Raw genomic sequence first — 22,145 nt, 5'->3', positions numbered from 1 at the left:
GCACACCTGAAGACCAGACCCTAAGTCATGGTGTGGCCCCACCAGGCCTTGACCGACCTGGGGGGCCGTGTGGGGCGAGCTGGTCCCCCTCCCTCACATCTCTCCCGATGCTTCCCGTGACGGGAACAGAGAACATCGGCAGGAAGCAAGCAAGGTTTTCGCGTCTCCGAGACTCGATAACAGCAACAAGACACTGTCTTCAAAAGCACAAGAACTAGAGATTCCTGTCCTATTCTCTGAAAACAGCCTGGGTAACACTGACACATAAACAGGCAGAAGAGAAGAGGCCTGCAGTGACTAAGCAGAGGAAACCAGAAAACCAGCGGAGGGGTCAGGAGTCAGACAGACTTCGCGACCAGCTGCTGGTACGACACGGAGGGAAGTCCAATCACAGGAGAGTCCCAGACGAGTGAGCGCAGGGTAGCGACTCTAGCGGGGATTTTCCAAGCAGGGCACTCAACAGCACTCTGCAAAGGGAGGGGCCGTTTCTCTGCTCTTCTAAAGGAAGAGAAACAACGTTCAGCAGAAAAACAGGTATTTTAAAAAACGAGGTGCAAAATCTTTACCAAAAGCCATTTTTGCTCATTTGGAGTTACTCTGTTCATTCAACAGGCTTTTAGTGAGACTCTCAGCTCCTGCTGTGGAGGAGAGACTGTCCCCGTGAGGTGACTGGCCCTGCCGGCTGTGTCACGGCCAGAACAGAGGTGCTTCGCTGCTATCCGACCACCCACAGCCACCACATGGTTTGTGCGGCTGCCAGAGCAGGCCTCTGCCCTGCCCCTGAGCAAGCACACGAGGTGTTTTCCCCGGCTCTAGCACCCGGCCCATGCGGCCCTGTCCCGCCCCAGAGGACCTGCCACACTGCACTGAGGTCATCCGCGTCCTCTTGCTAAGCACCCAAGACGCTCCTGGTAAGTATGCTCCCTCCTTACACTGCTGATGGACCACTGGAGCTGCCTGCCCTGTCTTGTTCTCTCAGTCTCAGTCCCGAGAAATTCCACGTAACACCCAGAGTGACAACTTGAAAGGTGTATTGTAAAGACAGAAGGCCTTTACTATAAAGAAACAGTGTTACACTTCCCTGGTAGCCTTATGTTTACGAGCTCTCCCTTTTCAAGGGTTACTTTACTACAAGCTGCTGAGACCACCCCCTTGTGACAGAACCATGAAACTGCAGAATCCGTCAACAGAGCAAGACTCGGAAGGGCCTGGGCCTGCCTGCGGGAGGAGGGGAGAGACCAGGCACTGACCAGTGCGGTGCGAGTGCCCTGCCTAACGTCCTCATGTGGTCTTCACAGCGCCAGGCGACACACTACTCCAAGTTTGGGAGTTAAAAACCAACGACAAAGGTTAATGAAGTTATCTAAGACTGTATTGGGTCAGCCCAAAAGTCCTTTTAGCTTTTTCCATGAAATAAGAGAGAGATTTTTCATTTTCACCAATAACTTTATTGATCTGGATATATTTTGAGCATGTCAGCTGTCTCCTGCTATTGGTTTCCAGTGGGTCGAGGCCGGGGGGCCACTAAGCACCTTCCAATGCGCAAGACGTAAGACAGCCCCGCAGCAAGGAATTATTCGCAAACCACTTTCGACATGTTCGATCAGTCACAGCACCTTCTCCATACGCTGCACTAACCTTTTTTTGCACTTCAGTTGCATTTTTACCTTTCTGAAAATAATAAAGCATAATACACTGAAAACATCTCCTATTTTCTTCCATCTTCAATGTTAAAATGGCTACACGAAAATATACCGATTTTGGGTAAGGTTTTTGTCATGCGCACTGACGTGACAGCTGTCACTACACAATCTAACAAAGCTGTTTCAAACGAGGTTAAAGACAACCAAGCACTACCGGAGCCACGGTACAGAAAAAACTAAAGGAACCTTTTGGCCCACCTGACAGTTAGGAAAAGCGCCGGGCCAGGCTCTGAGCTCGGGTATGGGCACGCAGCCCCACTCCTTCCCTGTGCTCTGCACAGACACTCCTTACCGCTCCCAAAGCCCCGACGGCCAACCTGCGTGCGGAGGGTCCCGCGAGGCAGTCCACCGCCAAGTCCCGCCTTCAGACCCGACCTACCGCGGTGCACCGTCCGTGCTCACCTCGTGGGTACAGCCTTCGACGGTTTCAACCGACTGCACTTTCACTCTGGGCATCAAGTCGGCCAGGCTGTAAAAAGAGGTGAGTTACGTTAGAACAGGTCGTTTTCCTACAACTCCATCAGTGAGTCTCCCACCCGCACTCTTCAGAAAATCGACACTGTCCAATTCCCAGTCTTCCAAATCGGAGAGTCCGGCTGTTCAGAACATTCAACACTGTTCACATGTTTCAAATATATGCTAAGAATTGAAAATAACCAGTGAAGACCTTTTAGTACAAATACAGAACAGCCTGCAACTGGATCGCTCAAAGAATGACGTTTTAATTCCGGTAGCTATTTTGAATAAGACACACCTCTCCGAAGCACCGTTACCGGTGCAGCCATGACGCTGGTTGTAAAGAAAACACTACGTAACAGAAAGCACAGAGTAAACTAGTTTAACACAGACGCGGCCGTCATGCACCGGAGTGGTCCCCGTTCTCACCACAGCCTGAGCTACACTCCTGCAGACTCTATACAGCCTCTGAAAAAACACGACTGCAGGTAAGTTAAAGAAAAACATGTATTTCTGCGGTAGATTCATTGTTCTCTCATTGATTGCACTCTTGATTTTTACTTTTAATCAGTGATCATGCTGTGGATAAAACCCAAGGCTTACTACAATAAGCAACAATGACTTTTAAATTGACAGGATCATTTTTTAGCTTCAGCAAACGGCGTCCCGTAAATATTTCAGTGACACAGCTGTCACCAGTAGCTGCTTTGCTCACTACACTAAAAGCCGACTGGTCTATAAACACCATGGAGAGTAAACTCCTTATGGCGGTGCTGGGCCAGAACGTGGCACACAAGAAGGGATAGGCCAAGCGTGAAGGTCATCACAAGGACATGGGTGAAGTACCCAAGGAACCGGCAAAACCTTCGAGCACTCGCAGCCACCGCAGCCACCAGCCTCCCTCCCTAAGAGCCCTGCTTCCCGGAGGCTCCTGCGGCCACAGCGCAAACCTAACTCCGTCCCTCCCCTCGGGTCTCCCTGTCGTTCTCTTCTATTCCGCTCTTCTTGGACACTAACGAATAAAGGAAGTTATGTTGTTTCTTCTTTTACAAAAACCAGACTTCAACATTCTCTCCCAAAGTTGGGTTCTAAAGTACTGAAACATCCTTTCTAGTCTTCCATTTCCCCAAACTTAAAAATAAGTGTTCTCTATTTAAATGCTTGTGTATTTATACAAAGAATATCTTCATTTCTCTCACTCTGCATGTACTTGCATAAAGTACCATAGAAACAATTTTCAAAGCTTCGTGCAACTAGCCAGTTTGCGAGTCACTAGCATTTACAACAATTGAAATACCACCTCAGGTCTTCAGCTATTGACTCTTCTACCCTGGGCTTCTTTCCAAAAATGGGCTCATCGGTGCTCTCGAAATCCACATCTCTCTTGGTTTTTCCAACATGAGTGGACTCCGACTGTAAGTTACCATCAGGACGTTTCCTGAAAAATAGATAGTATAAAATAAATTCTGTAGCATCAACTCTCCCGTTAAGAGGCACTCTGTGAAATACTACCCCACATATAACACGCACCGTTGACAGAAAAATTCACATGAATATTGGGTTGCCCAAAAAGACTGTTTGGTTTTTTCAATTCAATATAGTGCTGAGTTGTACTTAATTGTCTTTAACTTCATTCGAAACAATTTTGTAACATTGTATTGTGACAGCTGTCATATCAGCTAGCATAAAAAAATGCATCAAAATTGGTGAATGTTTGTGCAGCAATTTTAACACTGAAGGTGGAAGAAGATATGAACATTTTGGCATATTATGCTTTATTTCAAGAAAGTTAAAAATGCAACCGAAATGCAAAAAGGGATTTGGGCAGTGTATGGAGGTGCTGTGGCTGATCGAACGCGTCAAACACAGTTTGCGAAGTTTCTTGGTACGAATGACATTTTAGCCAAATAATTCTCTGCTGTGGGGCTGTCTCATGCATTGGAAGATGTTTAGCAGCACCCCTGGCCTCTACCCACTGGAAGCCAATAGCGGGAGGGAACCGACACACTCAAAATATCCAAATCAATAAAGTATTGGTGAAAATCAAAATGCATCTTTTATTTTATGGAAAAAACTAAACAGACTTTTTGGCCCACCCCCAATAAAAATAACAGCAGTAATGTCAAGACTAAGATATTGATATAGTTTGTGTTTCTTTCTGTACTTAGAATAGGCCACGTTAAGAATGAAAATACTCCATAGTTTTTTTTAAATGTTTATGCTACTAACTTGATACCTGTTGTGTTCACTTGTTTCCATCTATTTTCCACTTTTAAGGACTGCTAAAATATTAATTTAAAAAAAATGACGTTGCCCTAGCCAGTGTGGCTCGGTTGGTTGGAGCATCATCCTGTAAACTGAAAGGTCCTGGGTGCAATCCTTGTCGGAGTGTGTGTGAGAGGCAATGGAACGTTTGTCTCCCACATCAATGTTTCTCTCCCTCTCTCTCCCTTCCCAGCTCTCTAAAATCAATAAGCATGTCGTAGTGTGAGGATTAGGAAAAAAATTCCATAAAACATTTTACGGTTTCAAACTCAGAAGTTCACAACAGTATATTCTTGCTTTCACCGTTGCCTCTCTGCCCTGTTTCTCCTCTCTCCTTGAGTTTCTGGTTTGCCATTTCTTATTTCTGTCGCACACACACTCAAATCATGTGCAAGTGTGCCTGCGCCTGTCTTCTCCGGTCCTCACTACTTATGCCATTATAAATGATGTCGCAAGAAACAGCCTTGTGCATGTCTGTTTTTCCAGTTTAAATTTTGTCTTTGAGATAAGATTCCTGAAATTAGAATTCCTAGGTCAAAGGGTATATAATTTTGCTAGGTGTTCCTACATTCCGTGTTTCCAACAGTATGGTAGGCAGAACGAGTGTCCCCCCTCCCAGATGTCCAGGTCCCAATCCCAGTACGATGCTCGGAATTGACACAGTACTATTATCAAACCTACGCACTTATTCAGACGCTGCCAATTGCTTTCACACCCTTTATAAGAAAAGGATTCAATACAGGATCCCACAATTTGGTTGTCACCTCTAGAAATAACATTTACAAAGGATCTCAGTAAATTGAAATCTTATTCTTAAAGCATAGGTTTGTTATCTATGGTGCTTTATTTCTAGCTTTTCCATATAGCTCAGGAGATTCAAGTATGCAAGTTCCATGTAACATATGCACCAAGCTATAGAAGTAATTGGAGACCTAGAGGTATAACATACAGTATTACATTTTCACGTGTCAGCCTTTCCTTGTTCTATAAACAATTCTGTACACTTTCCATTAGTTATCTGCATCAATAATAAACTCAGTGACGGACAACTTTTGAAAATCTACACTATTAGGCACGTCACACATTCTCTGCCCTAATCATCACAACAACCCGGGTGGCAGGCACCATCATCTTCTCTGGAGCTTGGAAATGGTAAATATCTCCCCCTTCTCCCGCTGCTTCTTTCCCTTTCCCGCCCAAGTCAACTCAAGTCGGTTTTTCTAAGCTCCTTAGCCCTGTACTCAACTGGTCTCTCGTTCCGTGCATCAGAGACTACCCATCAAACGCTGCTTTGGAACTCTCGGCCTGGGACCCGACCTCACCTTCCCGCACACCCCCGCCCCGGCGCAGACACGCGGAGGCGGCCACGCGGGCTCCAGTGCGAGGCCTGGGCCCGCAGCGCCTGCGCACATCGGGGGCGCCAGACCCAGCTCCCTCACCCCACCCCCGACACCGACTCAAGGAACACCCTGTTTTGTCGGGCGCTTTAAAAGGCTCGTACTTTCTTCCGACAGCACTAAAGAAAAAGAGACCGTCGGCCACCTCCCTTACCCGGCCTTTTCCGCAGGCCCTGGAGGCCCCTTCCATTTCCCCTTGTCCTTGTCCTTCCTGGCTCCCGGCGTAGCGGTGGAGTCGTCCTCGAACACGCTGAACAGCTCATCCCCGAAGGCGTCCGCCATCTCCCGGAACCGCGAGCGGTCTCCCTCCGGCCCACGACGCCCCGCGCCCGCAAGGACGGTGACGCCAGGAGGCGCCAACGGTGGCTGGAGCGAGACAAAAGCAGTCGAATGGCACGGCCTCCGAGAAGCTTCCCGGACTACCCTTCCGGCCCGATCTCGCCTTCCTTTTCGAGCCTAGCGACCTTCCTTTCCTTTCCGAGCTTTGCGACCTCTCCTCCCTTTCCGACCCCGAGTGGGTGGGCCGCTCGGAGGTCCCGCGGGAGCGCGGCTAGCCCGGCGGGCCTGCGGCGGGGAGGAGGCGGAGCCGTCGTGGCCCGGACCAATCGCGGGGCGGCGGTCGCCGGGGCCCGAGAGGCCCGGATGGAGGACGCGGGCGCCGGCGCGGGACCCGGGGAATGTGAAGCGCGCTCGGAGGCTGTTCCGGGGCCGGGCCTGGGCCGGGCGCCGTCTTCCGCCGGGGCTGCAACATGGGCGGCAAGAACAAGAAGCACAAGGCGCCGGGCGCCGCTGCGGTGCGCGCCGCCGTGTCCGCCTCCAGAGCCAAGGCCGCGGAGGCCGGAGCCGCCCCCGAGGCCCAGGCCAAGAAGCCTGTGGCCAGGCCGCCCGCCGCCGCCGGCCCTCGGGAGCCCCGCGTCAAGCCAGGTACGAGCGGCCGGCGGGCCCGGCTTCGGCCCCGGCCGCAGATTTGCCCGCCCCGGCCCGACTGCCTCGTTAGACCCGCCTGCGCTGTCGGGCCTCCCGAGCCGCGACGGTCCGCAGTCTACTCCCACTCTTTCTCCCCCCCAGAACAAAAGCGAAATTCCTCCAGGCTCGCTCCTGGAGCCAGGCCCGTTCCCGCGTACCTGCCGCTGCCGACGCGTCCAGCCGCGCCGTGGCGGTGCCACGTGTCGCGGAAAGTCGGTGCTTAGTGCGAATTGGGTGCTGACAGGCCGCCTGTGGGCTGCCACGCCCGGACACTGCCCGCAGTCTCCACCGCAGCCACGCGCTTGTGCTCTCTGTGCCGTCTGGTGTGGTAACTACTGGGCCGTGGGCGGTTCCCGAGCGCAACAGGTCCCTGTGGGGCTGATTGTAAAGGACGAGCGGTCGCGCGCTGTGCGTCCTGCTCAGCTTGTCCGCGCGTGGTGGCCACTGGAATACGCTCCCCCGCATCTGTCCGGCACCTGCTGCGCGTCTGGCCTCCTCTCCCCCAGCCCAGCCCGCTCCGGGTCTGCCCAGGAGACTCGCACCGCTGTGCGATCCCCACGGGCGCGGGGAAAAGCCCGGGCGCGGAGCGTCACCCGGCGCTCTAACTTGACTGCGACGGGGACGGGCCCTGGATGGTCTCTGAGAGGGACAGCGCCAGGCCGAGGTCGGGAGGATGCGGGCGCGTTAATTCTGGAAAGAATGGCAGAAATAGTGTTCAGGCCGCCCTGGAAGGCCTTGGTTGGGGCAGGAGAGGGCTCGGGCCTCCTGGGTGCTGGGAGCTAGCTCGGAAGCCTGGCGTGAGAAGGGGAGGCGGAGGAGGGAGACGGAGGAAAATTCCTGGTCCTGCGGTTGGTTGTAACGTCTTCACTGCGGTCACCGTGCCTGCAGGTATAAACATCAGTCTCCCTGTGGCTCTTCTGTGCACTTGCACTCTGCGCCTGGACCTCTTCTTCCTGACTCATTTGCGGAGACTCCTTTGAATTCTTTGAAGTCTCTAACAGGGATTTACTGTTGTGACCCCTCCTGAAGGTGTCCGTCCGTGACAGTGTCCCTCCCTAGACGGTTCGGCCGCTGCCCTCTCGTGTGTCTCCTCCTTTGCAGATGGCAATCCCGGTCTGTCCTCCAGGCTCAGGGCAGCCGTTTCTGCATTTGCTTGGACGTTCTGGCCCTGTTTGGCAGGCAGCTCAGATTTGACAAACTAGCGTCCCCTCTGACGGCCGTGTTTCTTTCTCTCCTTCCCTCTTTTCCCGATGTCAGTAGTGATTTTTGATGCCTTCCTTTCTTCCGCACGACCAGCCTGCTTCCGGCTCTGTGCCGTCTCCACTGGGTTATCTGCCACGCAGACCTTGCACTTTTCATCTGCAGTCTTCACACTCCGTCCAGACGCTCCTGAATGCCGGGAGCACCAGCCAAGCCTTCTCTTTTCCCTCCTCCTCCGCCCTGCGCTTCCCACTCTCTTGCACAGCCTCCGAGCTGGCTCTGCGATGCCTTGCACACCCTTCGGTGGCACCCAGGACCTTCTTGGCCCCAGGTTTCCTGATCCCTGTATTCAGCCACCGCGAACCTGGGGTGGAGTCGCGGCTCCAGACGCAGCTGGTGGCTCTCTGCCTCCCCAGGTGCATCCTTGCCGTTTGCTCTCACTGGAATGCCATCTGTCCCGAACACTGTCGACCGACACACTGGGACACCCACCCCTGGTGTCAGCCGCTGTCTTCATTCCCCCCGTGTCCACGCCCATGCACCGTGTTTGCATGTTCTTTCTGGTATTGAGATGTGGCCTGTGGGATGTGAGGAAGTGCACGTTCTCCCTGCCCTATGCAGTTGTAGGAGGTGGGAGCTGTTCCGTGGGACGCAGTGACATCTCTTAGTGTCTGTTCCAGTCTCTGCATGTATCATTCAAGAACGCCGTTGGAGACGAGGCCAGGAACGACTTAGAGAAATCCTTACGGCCGGGAGATTGAGCCAGAAAATCGGAGGTGGTGTACTAAGTTAGTAGGGAGTTTTTGTGACTATAAATTAATAGTATGTAGTACAAATAACATGTTGCTACACAGATCGCTGCATGTTTTTTTTTCTTTTTGCTTTGTGTTTCTTTTTGTTTTTTTTAATATTTATTGATTATGCTATTATAGTTGTCCCATTTCCCCCCCTTCACTCCACTCCACCCTGCCCACCACCTCCCTCCCACATTCCCCCCCCCTTTAGTTCATGTCCATGGGTCATACTTATAAGTTCTTTGGCTTCTCCATTTCCTATACTATTCTTACCCTCCCCCTGTCTATTTTCTACCTACCATTTATGCTACTTATTCTCTGTACCTTTCCCCCTCTCTCCCCTTCCCATTCCCCTGTTGATAACCCTCCAAGTGATCTCCATTTCTGTGATTCTGTTCCTGTTCCGGTTGTTTGCTTAGTTTGCTTTTGTTTTTGTTTTAGGTGTGGTTGTTTTTTACTGTTCATATTTTTTATCTTCTTTTTCTTAGATAAATCCCTTTAATATTTCATGTAATAAGGGCTTGGTGATGATGAACTCCTTGAACTTGACCTTATCTGAGAAGCACTTTATCTGCCCTTCCGTTGTAAATGAAAGCTTTGTTGGATAGAGTCATCGTGGCTGTAGGTCCTTGCCTTTCATGACTTGGAATACTTCTTTCCAGCCCCTTCTTGCCTGTAAAGTTTCTTTTGAGAAATCAGCTGACAGTCTTATGGGAACTCCTTTGTAGGTAACTGTGTCCTTTTGCTGCTTCTAAGATTCTCTCCTTCTCTTTCATCTTGGGTAGTGTAATTATGATGTGCCTTGGTGTGTTCCTCCTTGGGTCCAGCTTCTTTGGGACTCTCTGAGCTTCCTGGACTTCCTGGAAGTCTATTTCCTTTGCCAGATTAGGGAAGTTCTCCTTCATTATTTGTTCAAATAAGTTTTCAATTTCTTGTTCTTCCTCTTCTCCTTCTGGCACCCCTATGATTCGGATGTTGGAACGTTTCAAAATGTCCTGGAGGTTCCTAAGCCTCTCCTCATTTTTTTGAATTCTTGTTTCTTCATTCTTTTCCAGCTGGATGTTTATTTCTTCCTTCTGGTCCACACTGATGATTTGAGTACCAGTTTCCTTCACATCACTATTGGTTCCCTGTACATTTTCCTTTGTTTCTCTTAGCATAGCCTTCACTTTTTCCTCTAATTTGCGACCAAGTTCAACCAATTCTGTGAGCATCCTGATTACCAGTGTTTTGAACTGTGCATCTGATAGGTTGGCTATCTCTTCGTTGCTTAGCTGTATTTTTTCTGGAGCTTTGATCTGTTCTGTCATTTGGGCCTTTTTTTTTTTGTCTTGGCGCGCCGGTTACGTAAAGGGGTGGAGCCTTAGGTGTTCACCAGTGGAGTGAACATGCTGGTCGCTGGGCTGTGATGCTGTACGTGGGGGAGGGGCCGAGAGGGAGTAATGGCACCAGCTCCACTCTCCACCGGATTTCAGTCACTCCCTCTGATACCCACAATCAAACTGGGCCCCTCTGGTGCTGGTTCCCGAGTGGGTGGGCTTGTGCACGCTCTAGGCCCCTGTGGGTCTCTCCAACAACCTCTCCCGTGAGGCTGGGAGTTTCTCCTGCTGCCGCCTCAACCCCCACGGGTGTTTTCAATCAGAGGTTTGAGGTTTTATTTCCCCACACTGGAGCTCTGGGTTGCTCGGTCTGCTTCACTCCCCCAATGTTCCTCCCGTTTATCTGTGCGCGAATGTGGGGCCGCAGGGTCTGCCAGCTGTAGCCTGACCTGCCCTGTTCCACAATCCGCCACCTTGCTGGGTCCACCAGCCCCCACCCTGCTACGAGTCCTCTCCGCCCCTCCTACTGGTCTGGGTGCTTCTTCTTTATCTCCTTGGTTGTGGGACTTCCGTACAATTCGATTTTCTGTGAGTTCTGGTTGTTTTTTGTTTTTAAATTGTTGTTGTCCTTCTTTTGGTTGTGCGAGGAGGCGCAGTGTGTCTACCTGTGCCTCTGTCTTGGCCGGAAGCCTCAGTGTGTTTGGGTATTTTTTTAATGACATAATAGGCCTACTTTGGGGGAAAGAGTGGGAAGTGTAATGGTTGGCCTGCACTTCCACTTCTGTCTTTCACCCAGTCTGGGGGGTTGTGTGTAGCCTGCTCTCAGAACTGTCCCCTCCTCAAGAGTGGCTCCTGGCACGATTCCGGGTGTTCTGCCACTCCGGTTTTCGTTTTTTCTCATTTCATTGGCTTATGAGCTAATTTCTGAGGGGCTGCTACGTGCCAGGCCAGAGGTCAGGCACAGGGGGCACGACACGAACAGAAGAGACCAAGATCCCCGCCTTCAAGAGCTTGCATCCTGGCTCAGGGCAGGGCTTAGGACACCAGGCTCGTGTCTGTGGGGGTCCTTAAACCCGATCGGGGCTGACAGTCTGAAGAGGGGAATGAGACTGGGGAGCTGACAACACGAGTCAACTCCAGGAGCCGTTGCAGATATTTACAGGGCCCCCAAAATAAAGCAGTAAGCACCACGGCAGTCAGAAACCAGGGACCTGGTAAGGGAAAGACTGGGTGGCGGGGTCTCTTGGTCTAGGACAGGGATGGTTTCCCCGAGGAAGCCTTGGAGTGCAGGTGATTGGAAGCAACCAGCTTTGGGAAGGTACCTCTTTGAGGCCAAGGGAACGAGGGCAGAGGCCCTGTGTGTGGCCAGTTGCAGGAAGAGAAGAAGAAAGTCCATGGGCAGAGCCTCAGAGTGGACCGGGGACCAGGGGCCGCGATCAAATGGGGGGGGGGGGCCACAGCTGGTGCGCCTGGTTAGAGGGATCATCAGGCAGTCTGGCAGCGCAGGTGTCCCCCGGACCCCGACCGCCCCCTCCAGCACCCGCATTTACTCCCTGTGTTCCCTGTGCCTCCCTTCCTACCCTCCGTGGGTGCTTAGCTGCTTGACGACTCCTCCGGACCACAGCCTGCATGAGGACAGGGTCTGGGTCCCTGCGCAGAGGGGTGCTATTGGCGAGAAGGGAGCCCGCGGGCCCCAGGGCACCAGTCAGCAGCACTGGCGCCCTGTGTCGCTGTGACAGAGCCCACAACGGTGCCTGGGGCACGTGCAGCGTGGCACGGCGTGGAAGCGATGCCTTCTGAAAGAGACCGACTCTGGCAGCGCCTTCGTGTGGGCTGCGTCATCCTGAGGGAGATGCTGACTCATGAGTTTTCCTGTGCTTCAGCGTCAATAACTTTGACAGCCGATGACATGTGGCACTGTTCCATGAACTTTCCTTTACAAATTTGAAGTCCATAATACCTTTTGCCTTGGAGGTGCTGCATCCTAACATATTTGCTTCCAGTCATATTTTCACTAACTCCCTTCCTCTGAACCAGAAAACCAGAGCTCCTGGAGAAAGGCCTCTCCGCAGCAAGGAAAGGCCCTGTGGGGAATCCTAGGCACCTGACTTGGCAACAGAGTGGGAGCCCCCTTCCTGCCATGGCCCGTTGGCTTTGACTTGTATCTGGAAATGGGCGTACTGATTTTAAAGTCTTGAGTGTCTGTCGTCGCCTGGTCCCTTCGCTGTTTCCTAGGCCACAGAATAGGAGCTGGGGTGGGAGGCTGTTGGGTGGACAGCTGGCAGTGGACAGGAGAGGAGACCAAGGAGTGCCCAGGCAGAGGGTTAGCACATCCCTGGCAGCTGCGTGTGCCCAGCCCATCCAGCGGCCTCGCCAGCCTCTCGGGACAGCACTCGCCGTTCCTCATAAGACCCAAACCTTCGGGTCTGCCGATGGCACTGTGCAGTGTGGCGGCAAGCGTTCTAGAAGGATTTCCGTCCAAAGTTACCAGAATTCATGTTTCAGATTCTGGAGTTTTCGCTCACACTGGTTAACAACCTCACAGGAACATGTTTCAGGGAGGATTTGAAGACGAAAGCGCCTGCCTGGCGTACCTGGTTTAGTGGGTGATAGCTCCTTATTGCCCAGTCCCCCAGAGTGTTGATTAAAGTGAGCATGCCTCAGAGACCCGGGCTGACATCCGGTGAGTGCACAGCAGTGTGTACTCACACCTGCCCCCCCTTATGTGGATGCAGGCAGGGCGTGTGCCGAAGGAGGCAGACAAGCCACGTCTGCGGCCACTGTGAGCCTGGAGAGGCAAGGAAGGGTTCTTGCCAGGAGCCTTCGGAGGGAGCGTGGGCCTCCTGACCCCTTGATTTTGGACTTCTAGCCTCCAGAATTCAGAGACAGTGTTCCTGTGTATTCAGCCACCAAGTGAGTGGTGAGCGGCAGCGGCCCTAAGAGGCTAACAGAGCAACCTTGGACTTAATAGGAGATGAGAGAGGAGCTCTCCCTTCCCTGTTGCCTAGGGAGGAGCGCTTCGCTTCCTGGCCAGGCATCTGTCTGCTGTCCCTGAGAGTCTTAGTTCAGCTGAGTTCAGGGAGAAAAGCACCTAATTTTTAAGATAAGATGAAGATAGATTTACTTTAAAAGCAGTTCAGGCATTCTCACATGATGGGAAAGGGTTAACCTCGTGAGTGCTGACTGGTCTATGTGGAAACATGCAGGGAGCCCTGGGGACTTGTGGGTGGGGGCGGGGGAAGGGCTGAAATTGAATAGTGTTTAGCAACCTTTACAGGGAAATTTAAGTAGTTTAATGGATAGTAGTCACTAAATTGCCCTGACTGTTCATTCTTTGTTATGTACAGGTCCGAAAATTTATAGTTTCAACTCTGCAAATGATTCTGGTGGTCCTGCAAATCTGGATAAATCTATTTTGAAAGTAAGTACCAAGCTTTTGAGTCATTTCAAGAAATGTTTCCTTTAAAAAAAAAAAAAGTGGGGGGGTCTGGTTGGTGTGGCTCAGTGATTGATTGTGGGCCTGTGAACCAAAGGGTCGCTGGTTCGATTCTCAGTCAGGGCACATGCCTGGGTTACAGGCCAGGTTCCCAGGAGGGGGCGTGCTAGAGGCAGCCACACATTGATGTTTCTCTCCCTCTCTTCCTCCCTTCTCCTCTGTCTAAAAATGAATAAATAAATGAATCTTTAAAAAAAAGATACATTCTTAAGTATAAGGAAAAGATGGGTATTTAAAGTTTTTGTACAGAGTGCGCTGACTACGAATCTATATTAAGTAAAGTAGATCCCACACGGGTGTTGCGAGCTGGTAAGAAGTTCAACAAGGCTGGGTACGGCCAGGCTGGGGAGCACAGCACGTCCGTCTGGCTTTCACCCGGGGCCCCTTGTCGGCCGCCTCCCCACGTAAATTGTCAGTTCCCAGCCCTTGTTCGCCTGGGCCCACGGGGCTTCCTGACTGTAGCCCTCTGCCTAGAGCGCCCTGCCTCCCCGCCCGGGGTCTGTCACGTCTGCGACCTTGATGAGTCCTTGTAAGTCACCAGGCTGGTCTTCTGGGTGGGGTCGTGCTCTCGTGTGACTTTTAGAATAACTGCCCTGTTGGGTTGCAGTTTGTCCTTCTGTGTGTGTTTCCTACACTACACTGAGTCCCTGAAGTCTGGTTTGTGCTACCCGTAGGAGGCGCTCTGTAAAGGTGTAGTGAAGGGGAAGTTTTTCCATGTGGATGCTAGTGTGCCTTTAGGTTACAAATGGGGAAGCAACAGAGGATTAACCAGCTAATAGGAAGAAGCAGGAATCCAGCTCCAAAAGCCAAAGGAATGTGTGACCCGGTCACCATTTACACAGATTTGACTGTTGCTGGCTGTGCTCCTTGTGATCGTGGAGTCCGTGCTCTCAGGCTGTGACTGGGCTGGTTTACTTTAAGGCGGGCCCTGGGCTGCACCCTGGGGTCAGGCTCAGTGTGGTTAGGGCACTGGGGAATGGCAGCTGGGGGGGCCCAGGGACCATAGGGCACTGGGGAATGGCAGCGGGGTGGGGGGGTCCAGGGACCATAGGGCACTGGGGAACGGCAGCGGGGTGGGGGGGCCCAGGGGCCATAGGGCACTGGGGAACGGCGGGGGGGGCGGAGGGGCCCAGGGGCCATAGGGCACTGGGGAATGGCAGCGGGGTGGGGGGGCCCAGGGGCCATAGGGCACTGGGGAACGGCGGGGGGGGCGGAGGGGGGCAGGGACCATAGGGCACTGGGGAATGGCAGCGGGGTGGGGGGGGCCCAGGGGCCATGCCTTGGAGAACATGGCTTCGGGAGGCTTTCGAAGAGGATTTTTTCCTTGCCACATGTTGTTGCTTTTTCCATGTCCCGTTTTTCTTAAATATATGGTAGCAATGTCCTCTAACGAACGGTAGTCCAAAGCATGGTAGTTACTGTATCTGATTTTAGCTGAAATTCTGCCCTTGGTTGGCAGGAGTATAGAAAACTGATGGACTTCAAATTACTTACTTTTACTAAACATAATTTCATAGCTTAGCTTTTAATTGGTCGCTTTTTGCCTCAACAGGTGGTGATCAACAACAACCTAGAGCAAAGGGTGATTGGGGTGATCAACGAGCATAAAAAGCAAAATAATGACAAGGGGGTGATTTCTGGAAGGCTCACTGCCAAAAAATTGCAGGTATTTGGCACACTTTCGGAAGCTCCTTATCTCCCGTGGGGCATTTTTAAGACAGTGTCACCTGTGAGATACAGTTACCCTGTCAGCCTGGCGCCCCCACCTGTGAGAGTGGGGGTAGGGCCGTGCAAGGTCCAGGCCACACATTCGGCGGTGGCGTGAGGACGAAGTCACACTCCCAGAATGACGTTCTGCTCTGCGGGCACTGCCCTCCCTTTCCTGTGACACAGCAGTCCCAGCAGACGTGCTGCCCCCTGTTTCCAGGGAAGGGTGTGAGGCCAGGAAGGATCACGCAGGTGCAGCTGGAGGTATCAGTCGGTCAGGAGCGGGGTGAGCAGAGTCTAGATTTGAACGCTGTCCTGTGCAGCTCCCAAAGATCGTGCTTTAGAAAGCGCATTCACACGCTCCCCTTGGCGTACGAACACGTGCACTGAAGCCCTGCCCATAGCAGAAGAGGAAAACATCCTGAGTGGTCACAGCACCAGGAAATCGGGTCACTGGGTCACGTGCCGTGACTGTTGAAAGTGGCGAAGAGTTTCTGATGACTCGGGAAGGTGCTTATGTTATAATGTTAAGTGAAGTTTGTTTTTACAAAGTCATAGAAACATGACTGAAAGGAGATGTTGTATTGCAAGAAGTATCTTTAGATAATGAGAATATGAGCAATTTCTCCTGGCCCTTTTCGAATTTATCTGTAGTTCTCAAATTCTCAATACAGTGATCCTATTTAATTCTGGTAATTGGAAAAAGAAAAACATTTTTGGAATTATCAGTGGTGTCAGAGCCTCTGGATTGAAACGAATGGGAGATTAAAGCCCGGAATGAAAAGGAGGGCGTCAGCAGAGTGACTCGTCCCCTCCCCTTGCAGGACCTGTACATGGCTCTGCAAGCCTTCTCCTTTAAGACCGCGGACATCGAGGACGCCATGACCAACACGCTCCTGCAGGGCGGGGACCTGCACTCCGCCCTGGATTGGCTCTGCTTGAACCTTTCAGACGGTGAGCCCCCCGCGGGCGGTCATGAGATTCTTTCAATTTCCAAACCAGCTTTTGAAGTAACTGCAGTGTGTATGGTACTTGCATTGAACTTTTGACTTGTACTTACAATTTTTCACTGTGTTAAAATTATTTTTTTGTTAGAATGTTCTTACTCTTTTTGGTTCTTTTTGGTATAGTCTCCTTAAAGGTGTAGTCTATGCAGGAAGAAATTATTTTTGTGTGTGTTGCTTTCAGCTGTTAAGTCATTTTACAGTGCACTTAATACAACCAATTCTCAAGGTGTGCCTACCTGTAACCTGTGAGGCTGAGTCTCCTGCTTTTGGCTTAGAGATGGGGCCGTCAGGCCTTGGCTAGGTGACGTCTGACTCAGCAGACGGGCCAGGCTGGGGCCTTCGGCCAGAACCAGGAGACTCATTGCTGGCACGATGCACTCAGGGCGCTGCCATGCGCTGGGACGGGCGCCCAAGGCCTGGGGTGGTTAGGCTCTCTTTGTGGGGACTTAGCAGTCAGCCCCCTCGCGGGTGAAGTGAATGGCCGAGTGGGAGGGCTGGCCGTCCTCTGCCGAGGGCCCCCGTGTCCAGTGTGACAGTGACCCGTGCTCACGCAGGACTTGTCTTGGGAGCCGAGGGGCGCGGGAGCACCAGGTGCCTTCTGCCCAGGCCGGGTCTGTGTGTGTATGTGCGACGAGATTGTGTGTCTTAGGGTCACGTGCGTGTTTATTTTCGTCTGAACTTCTCTTAAGACTCCCTTCCCGAGGGCTTCAGTCAGGAGTTTGAAGAGCAACAGCCTAGAAGCAGGCCCAAGTTCCAGCCTCCTCCAGGACCTGCCACTGCGTCACCCCCAGTGCACCCCAAAACCGGCACACAGGAAGAGGGCCCCAGGAGTAAGGTAACTTAAGAGTTAGCTGTGTGGAGTTGAGCAAACCGGAAGGAAGCCTACATGGCGGTCCCTGACCAGGTGCACACCGGGTTGCTGTGACGCTGCTGCTACTGCCCGCAGCCCGCTGGCCCTCCAGGCTTCCCTGTCCTTGCCCACTGCAGCTGTCTGTTGCTGCCTGACAGCCACTTCCCAGTGTCCTTGCAGAAACCTGCAATGCGTTCTTTCCTGGGAACGCGCTCCGCAGGCTGGCCTGGGCTCGGGTCAGCCCTTCTGTTCCACCAGGCGTCTCCTGGGGCTGGAACGCCCAAACGGTGGTATCTGACTCACACGAGCAGTGCCTCAGAGCGGGGGCTGGCCAGGACTAGCGGGGTCTCTCACAAACGGTGCTTCATACCGCGTGGGCTTCTAAGAGTAAGTGTCTCAAGATGAGCAGCCTTGATGCACAAACCTTCAGGCCCCTGCTTGTGTGGCTCTTGCTAACACCCATGTGTCAAAGCGACCCACAGAACTGCTTCCAACGTCCGTGTGAAGGGCATTGCAGGGAGGCGCGTGAGTACCGGAAGGTGTAGCTCATCAGGGCATCACACTCGAATACTCTGCGCACTGCAGAACACCTGGGGCCCTGGATGGGCCAGAGCTCGTGCCGGGGGAAATGAGCCGGTCACAGAGAGACAGACGCGGAGGGGCAGACTCACAGAGTAGAGTAGTCAGACTCACAGTGGCAGAGCAGGGCTGTGGTCTCCGGGGCTGGGAGCCGGGTGTGGGCCGCCGTTGCTTGATGGCTATGAAGTTTCAGTTACGGGTGAGTGAGTCCCGGAGTCAGGCAGCGTACCACTGCGCATCTCCTACCGACACAGTGCCGCGCCTGTGAAAGTGGGCTAAGAGGAGGGGTCTCGGGTTAGAGTTCTGAGCACACCCCGCCCCTGCCCTGCCCCGTCCCCAGCCCAAGCGCATACAGGAGAACACAAGGTCACCTTGGGAGGTGAGGGACATGTTGGGTGCTTGGTGGTGGCGGCGGTGTTATGGGCCTGTGCACAGATCCAAACCCCCCGCAAAGATGAGTTTATGTACACGTTACAAGTGCATTATAATTGGCGTGTATCATGCATTTTAGTAAATACATTAAATATGCCAATTACACCTCAGTAAAGCTTAAAAGCCAACAAAAACAGAAGTGTAGGTATCAGCCTCATAAAACCACTGTTTGAAAGGAATAACACTTATTTTTTGGTTCTTAACAGTCCTTTCATTTTTTTGCCCCTTACGTAAACGCAGTCTTTGGATTATGCAAGTTTAGACTTTTCTTAAAGAAGCAATGCTGAGCTCAGCTCATCTGTCCCTCACTGGTCACCAAAGAATATGACTTTCGAGGCTCTGTGCCTGCTGCTTTTGGCTGTAAAGAATCGTAAAAGCAGTGACACTTGATTGCAGTGCTGGCACCCTTTTGTAACTTTGGTTTCTCAGATGCTTGTTTTTTATTTCTAGCCAAAAAAGGAAGAAAAAAATATGGAAGTAAATATGAAAGAGTGGATTCTGCGGTATGCTGAACAACAAAATGAAGAAGAAAAGAGTGAAAATTCTAAAAGTTTAGAAGAGGAGGAAAAATTTGACCCTGTGAGTGGAAATTTGTGTTAGGCTTCTGGCTGGAAAGCCTTCCAGACCTCCACCTCGGCAAACGGGCGCTTTTGTGAAGTTAAACGTGTGCTTCCCATGTGGCCCGTGAGTTTCCTTCCTAGGGACTGACTGAAGTGCAAACGTGTCCACCGAAATGACTCGTACACGAATAAGTGTGCACAGCAACTGTGGTCGTGATGTGTTGGTGATAGCCAACTGCGGGCGCACTGCGGGCGCCTCTCGGAGACGCTGTGTGAGAGCGAGGGCAGCCAGGCAGAGGCGAAGGCAGGTCCGGGGCGGCCTGCGGCGGGGCCAGTGAGGAGGCTCTCTGTAGGCTTCGTGAGGGAGCCGTGGGGACAGTGGACATGCCTTCTATCTCGGTTGTGGTGGTGCTTACATGGACACACCCGTTTGTCAGCCTCATTCACCCGCATGCTTTAAAACGGGTGCGCTTTACTGCAGGCAGAACTCGCCTTCGTAAGGGCGGCTTAGAAAGACAACCAGGGGGAGCTGCAGGACGGCACGCGTTACGCGGGGCCGCTGTGGTGGACATGAGCAATGCGTGTGTTTGTAGTCTCATGTGGGCCCGGAGAACACTCGGAAGACATGCAGGAGCCCTTCCTGGTCAGGCGGGGTGGCGGGTGAGAGGGAGAGTTCTTTTCTGCGGCCTCCTGAGCCTGGACGGTTGGAACCGTGTGCCTGTGGGTGTGCCGCGTGCTGACTCTCCTGTCCACCTCACCGTGTCGCTGTTTGCCTCCACTCAAACTGGCCCCGGTCCCGCTGGGTGTGTGCTGGGTGGTCTCTCCTCGTCCAGCCCAGCAGGGGCTCGAGGCTGCCCTGTGCTGGGTGTGCCTCGTCTGCTGTGCCTTGTGCCCTCGCCGGGAAAACGCCAGGCATTTGAGCATAAACTCCAACTCGGGCTAGTTTGTGCTCAGAGTGAGGTCCTTCAGTTCACAATACCCACCTCCCCGGGGGCCTGTTTCAATGTCCCGTGTCCTGTGAGACAGGCTGGAGGAGGGCAGCCTGGAGAGGAGCAGTGTTGCGTTGGCGCGTGTGTGCGGTCCTCCAGCGGTGTGCGTGTCCAAAATGTGTGCCGTAAAAATGCACTTTTAAAGCAGTGAGCTCCCACGCTGTGGATTCTGTCGTCCGCTCTGTTGTATCGAGGCCGTCAGGAGGTCTCTGCGTGTGGACCACCCTCGTTCTTCAGCCGACTAGTTCTCCCTGTAGACAGTCCACACCAGTGTCTGACTTCCCTCCTCAGTCAGAGCTGCAGTGAGCTTCCATCTCCCTGTCTGAGAAACTCCTACAAGTACATTCGCTGGATCAGCGGGTGAGATAGAGCATCTCAGGCTTTACTATCACACACTGGCGGGAGGAGAAAGTAACCTCACTCTTCTCTCTATTTCCTTCCCCTATTTGGACCAGAATGAAAGGTACCTGCACCTTGCCGCAAAACTTCTGGATGCAAAGGAGCAAGCGGCTACCTTTAAACTGGAGAAAAACAAGCCAGGGCAACGGGAGGCCCAAGAAAAAATCCGGAAACTTCAGAGAGGTAAACACTTCTCCGTTCTCCGGCGTGTCACTGGCCGTCCTAGGGTGGGGGTCGTCTCCTCCGAATACGTCTGCTTTCTCCTGACACTGCGCCTGCTCCCGGCCATGTGGTGGCCAGGTTGGGTCCTGCAGGCCACGCAGACGGTCACAGGTCTCCGCTCGCTGCCACAGCGCAGGCGCAGGCAGAGACTACCCGCAGGCACGTGGCCGTGTTGTCCTAAGACTTCACCTGTGGTCACTGAGAGATGAATGTGGTACAGCTTTCACATCGCCAAGTATTTCTGTTCATCCGCTCACCCAGGTACGAGTGTAAAATCCTCCTCAGCACAGAGGCCACGCAGAAGCAGGCCGCAGGGCTGGACGGAGCCTGCCGCCGTGGTCTGTGAGCGTCTGCCGTGTGTGCCAGGGCCACCAGCTCCGCTCAGGGAGAGGAGAGCACCGCTCCGCCAGGGCTTGTTGCTATCCCCACTAAACGGTTTCCTCTAAAAAGTTTAGTATTCGAGGTGAACATAAGCGCAAGTTTCTAGTAGGAGGTGTGGAACAGTTGGTGCTGATGAAAAAGGGGTTTTTAAAACCGTCTGTACAAAGTAGAAAGGCAAAAAGCAGACACGTAAAACTAAGATCGTGCTTTTTCTTGGTAGAAATGGAGACTTTAGAAGACCACCCAGTGTTCGATCCAGCCGTGAAGGTTTCACAGCGGCAGAGCGACAGGAAAAAGCCTCCAGTGGCCACAGAAGGGGAAAGTGCTTTGAACTTTCATTTGTTTGAGAAATCTACAGCCGCCACTGAAGAAGAGAAAGGTACAATGCAGGGCGTGTGCTCCAGGTGTAGTGTGTAACCAGTAGAGTGTCAAGGAATGTATAATTAAAACGACGTCACTTTGCATTCCAGCCAGTCAGGTAAGGTGACAGTGAAGTTTGCCCCCACACGCTGTCTTGGGAAAGGAATAATTATGATAACTTGTGTAGCATTTTGTCATTACAAGTATCTTCTTCAGCCTCGTCCCTCTCTAGTCTATCCTCCAGACTCCTGCCAGAATTGTGTTTCCACAACAGATCGAAGTGTGAGGTCCTCTTGAAAAACACCTGTAACCAGGAATAGGTGCAACCCCTGTATCGTGCCGTTGAAGACCCTTTGCAGTCTGCCCCAGTCTGCTTCCATGTCATGCTCCGTGGTCCACGGCCACCTCCTCCTTTAGGACACATGTGGTTGCTGTGTCCTAAACACAGGTTCTGCCGCGTGGCTCATGCTGGCAGCCCCTGCTTGGCCAGCCGTGCCCTCCCTTCATGGCTGGTCAAGCAGCGCCGCTTCTCTCAGCCTTTCCCGACCCCGCCGTGCGCGGCTGCATGGCTCTGTGAGAAGTGAGTCGTCGGTGTAGCCGGTACGGTGTTTATCAGTCTGCAGTGCGGTCCGATCCCACTGAACCTGCAGCTCTTCTGAGTGTGTGTTCTCTCCACAAGTATTTACTGAGTCCTCACTGTTGACAACACCAGGTGCTGCCTGGACAGTTACGAACAAGATGACCTAGTCTCTGCCCTCCTCAGGTGTACAGTCTTGGAGGGAAGGTAAGCTTTAAATAGACACAGACAGGAAATTACAGATTGTGACGTGTGCTAGCAGAGAAAGAGAGTCAGCTGCTAGTACCAGAGGTAACAAGGGGGCCTAATTTGGACAGAGGAGCCCTGGCTGCTGCCTTGCCCTGAGATCTGGTGGACGATAGGTGTTCACCTGGAGATGGGTCGGCAGTCACCGCACGGGAAGTCCCAGGTGGGGCACGCGCTGTCTGGGGCAGGACTACTGGCCAGCCCCGAGGGCCGAGCGTTTGAACTGGGACTGACACAGCC

General features: G+C 52.7%; 2 protein-coding genes across 2 annotated transcripts in view; one reads left to right on the top strand and one right to left on the bottom strand.

The window, feature by feature from the left end:
• MTREX (Mtr4 exosome RNA helicase) overlaps positions 1-7,087 on the bottom strand; it is a 44,358-nt gene extending 37,271 nt beyond the window's left edge. The window contains exons 1-4 of the mRNA XM_024571983.4: positions 6,946-7,087; positions 5,976-6,187; positions 3,460-3,597; positions 2,106-2,172 (exon numbers count right to left, since the gene is read on the bottom strand). Of these exons, the coding sequence (XP_024427751.1) occupies positions 2,106-2,172; positions 3,460-3,597; positions 5,976-6,103 (333 nt within the window). The 5' untranslated portion in view covers positions 6,104-6,187; positions 6,946-7,087. The remainder of the gene's footprint in view (positions 1-2,105; positions 2,173-3,459; positions 3,598-5,975; positions 6,188-6,945) is intronic.
• Positions 6,435-22,145, top strand: part of DHX29 (DExH-box helicase 29) — a 38,417-nt gene continuing 22,706 nt past the window's right edge. The window contains exons 1-8 of the mRNA XM_053914826.2: positions 6,435-6,745; positions 13,448-13,521; positions 15,149-15,262; positions 16,128-16,257; positions 17,000-17,145; positions 18,622-18,750; positions 20,176-20,302; positions 20,943-21,101. Coding sequence (XP_053770801.1) covers positions 6,571-6,745; positions 13,448-13,521; positions 15,149-15,262; positions 16,128-16,257; positions 17,000-17,145; positions 18,622-18,750; positions 20,176-20,302; positions 20,943-21,101 — 1,054 coding nt within the window. The 5' untranslated portion in view covers positions 6,435-6,570. The remainder of the gene's footprint in view (positions 6,746-13,447; positions 13,522-15,148; positions 15,263-16,127; positions 16,258-16,999; positions 17,146-18,621; positions 18,751-20,175; positions 20,303-20,942; positions 21,102-22,145) is intronic.

This window comes from Desmodus rotundus, chromosome 1 (assembly GCF_022682495.2).
Source record: "Desmodus rotundus isolate HL8 chromosome 1, HLdesRot8A.1, whole genome shotgun sequence".
NCBI classification, from domain to species: Eukaryota; Metazoa; Chordata; class Mammalia; order Chiroptera; family Phyllostomidae; genus Desmodus; species Desmodus rotundus.
This window is presented reverse-complemented; position numbering and strand designations above follow the sequence as displayed.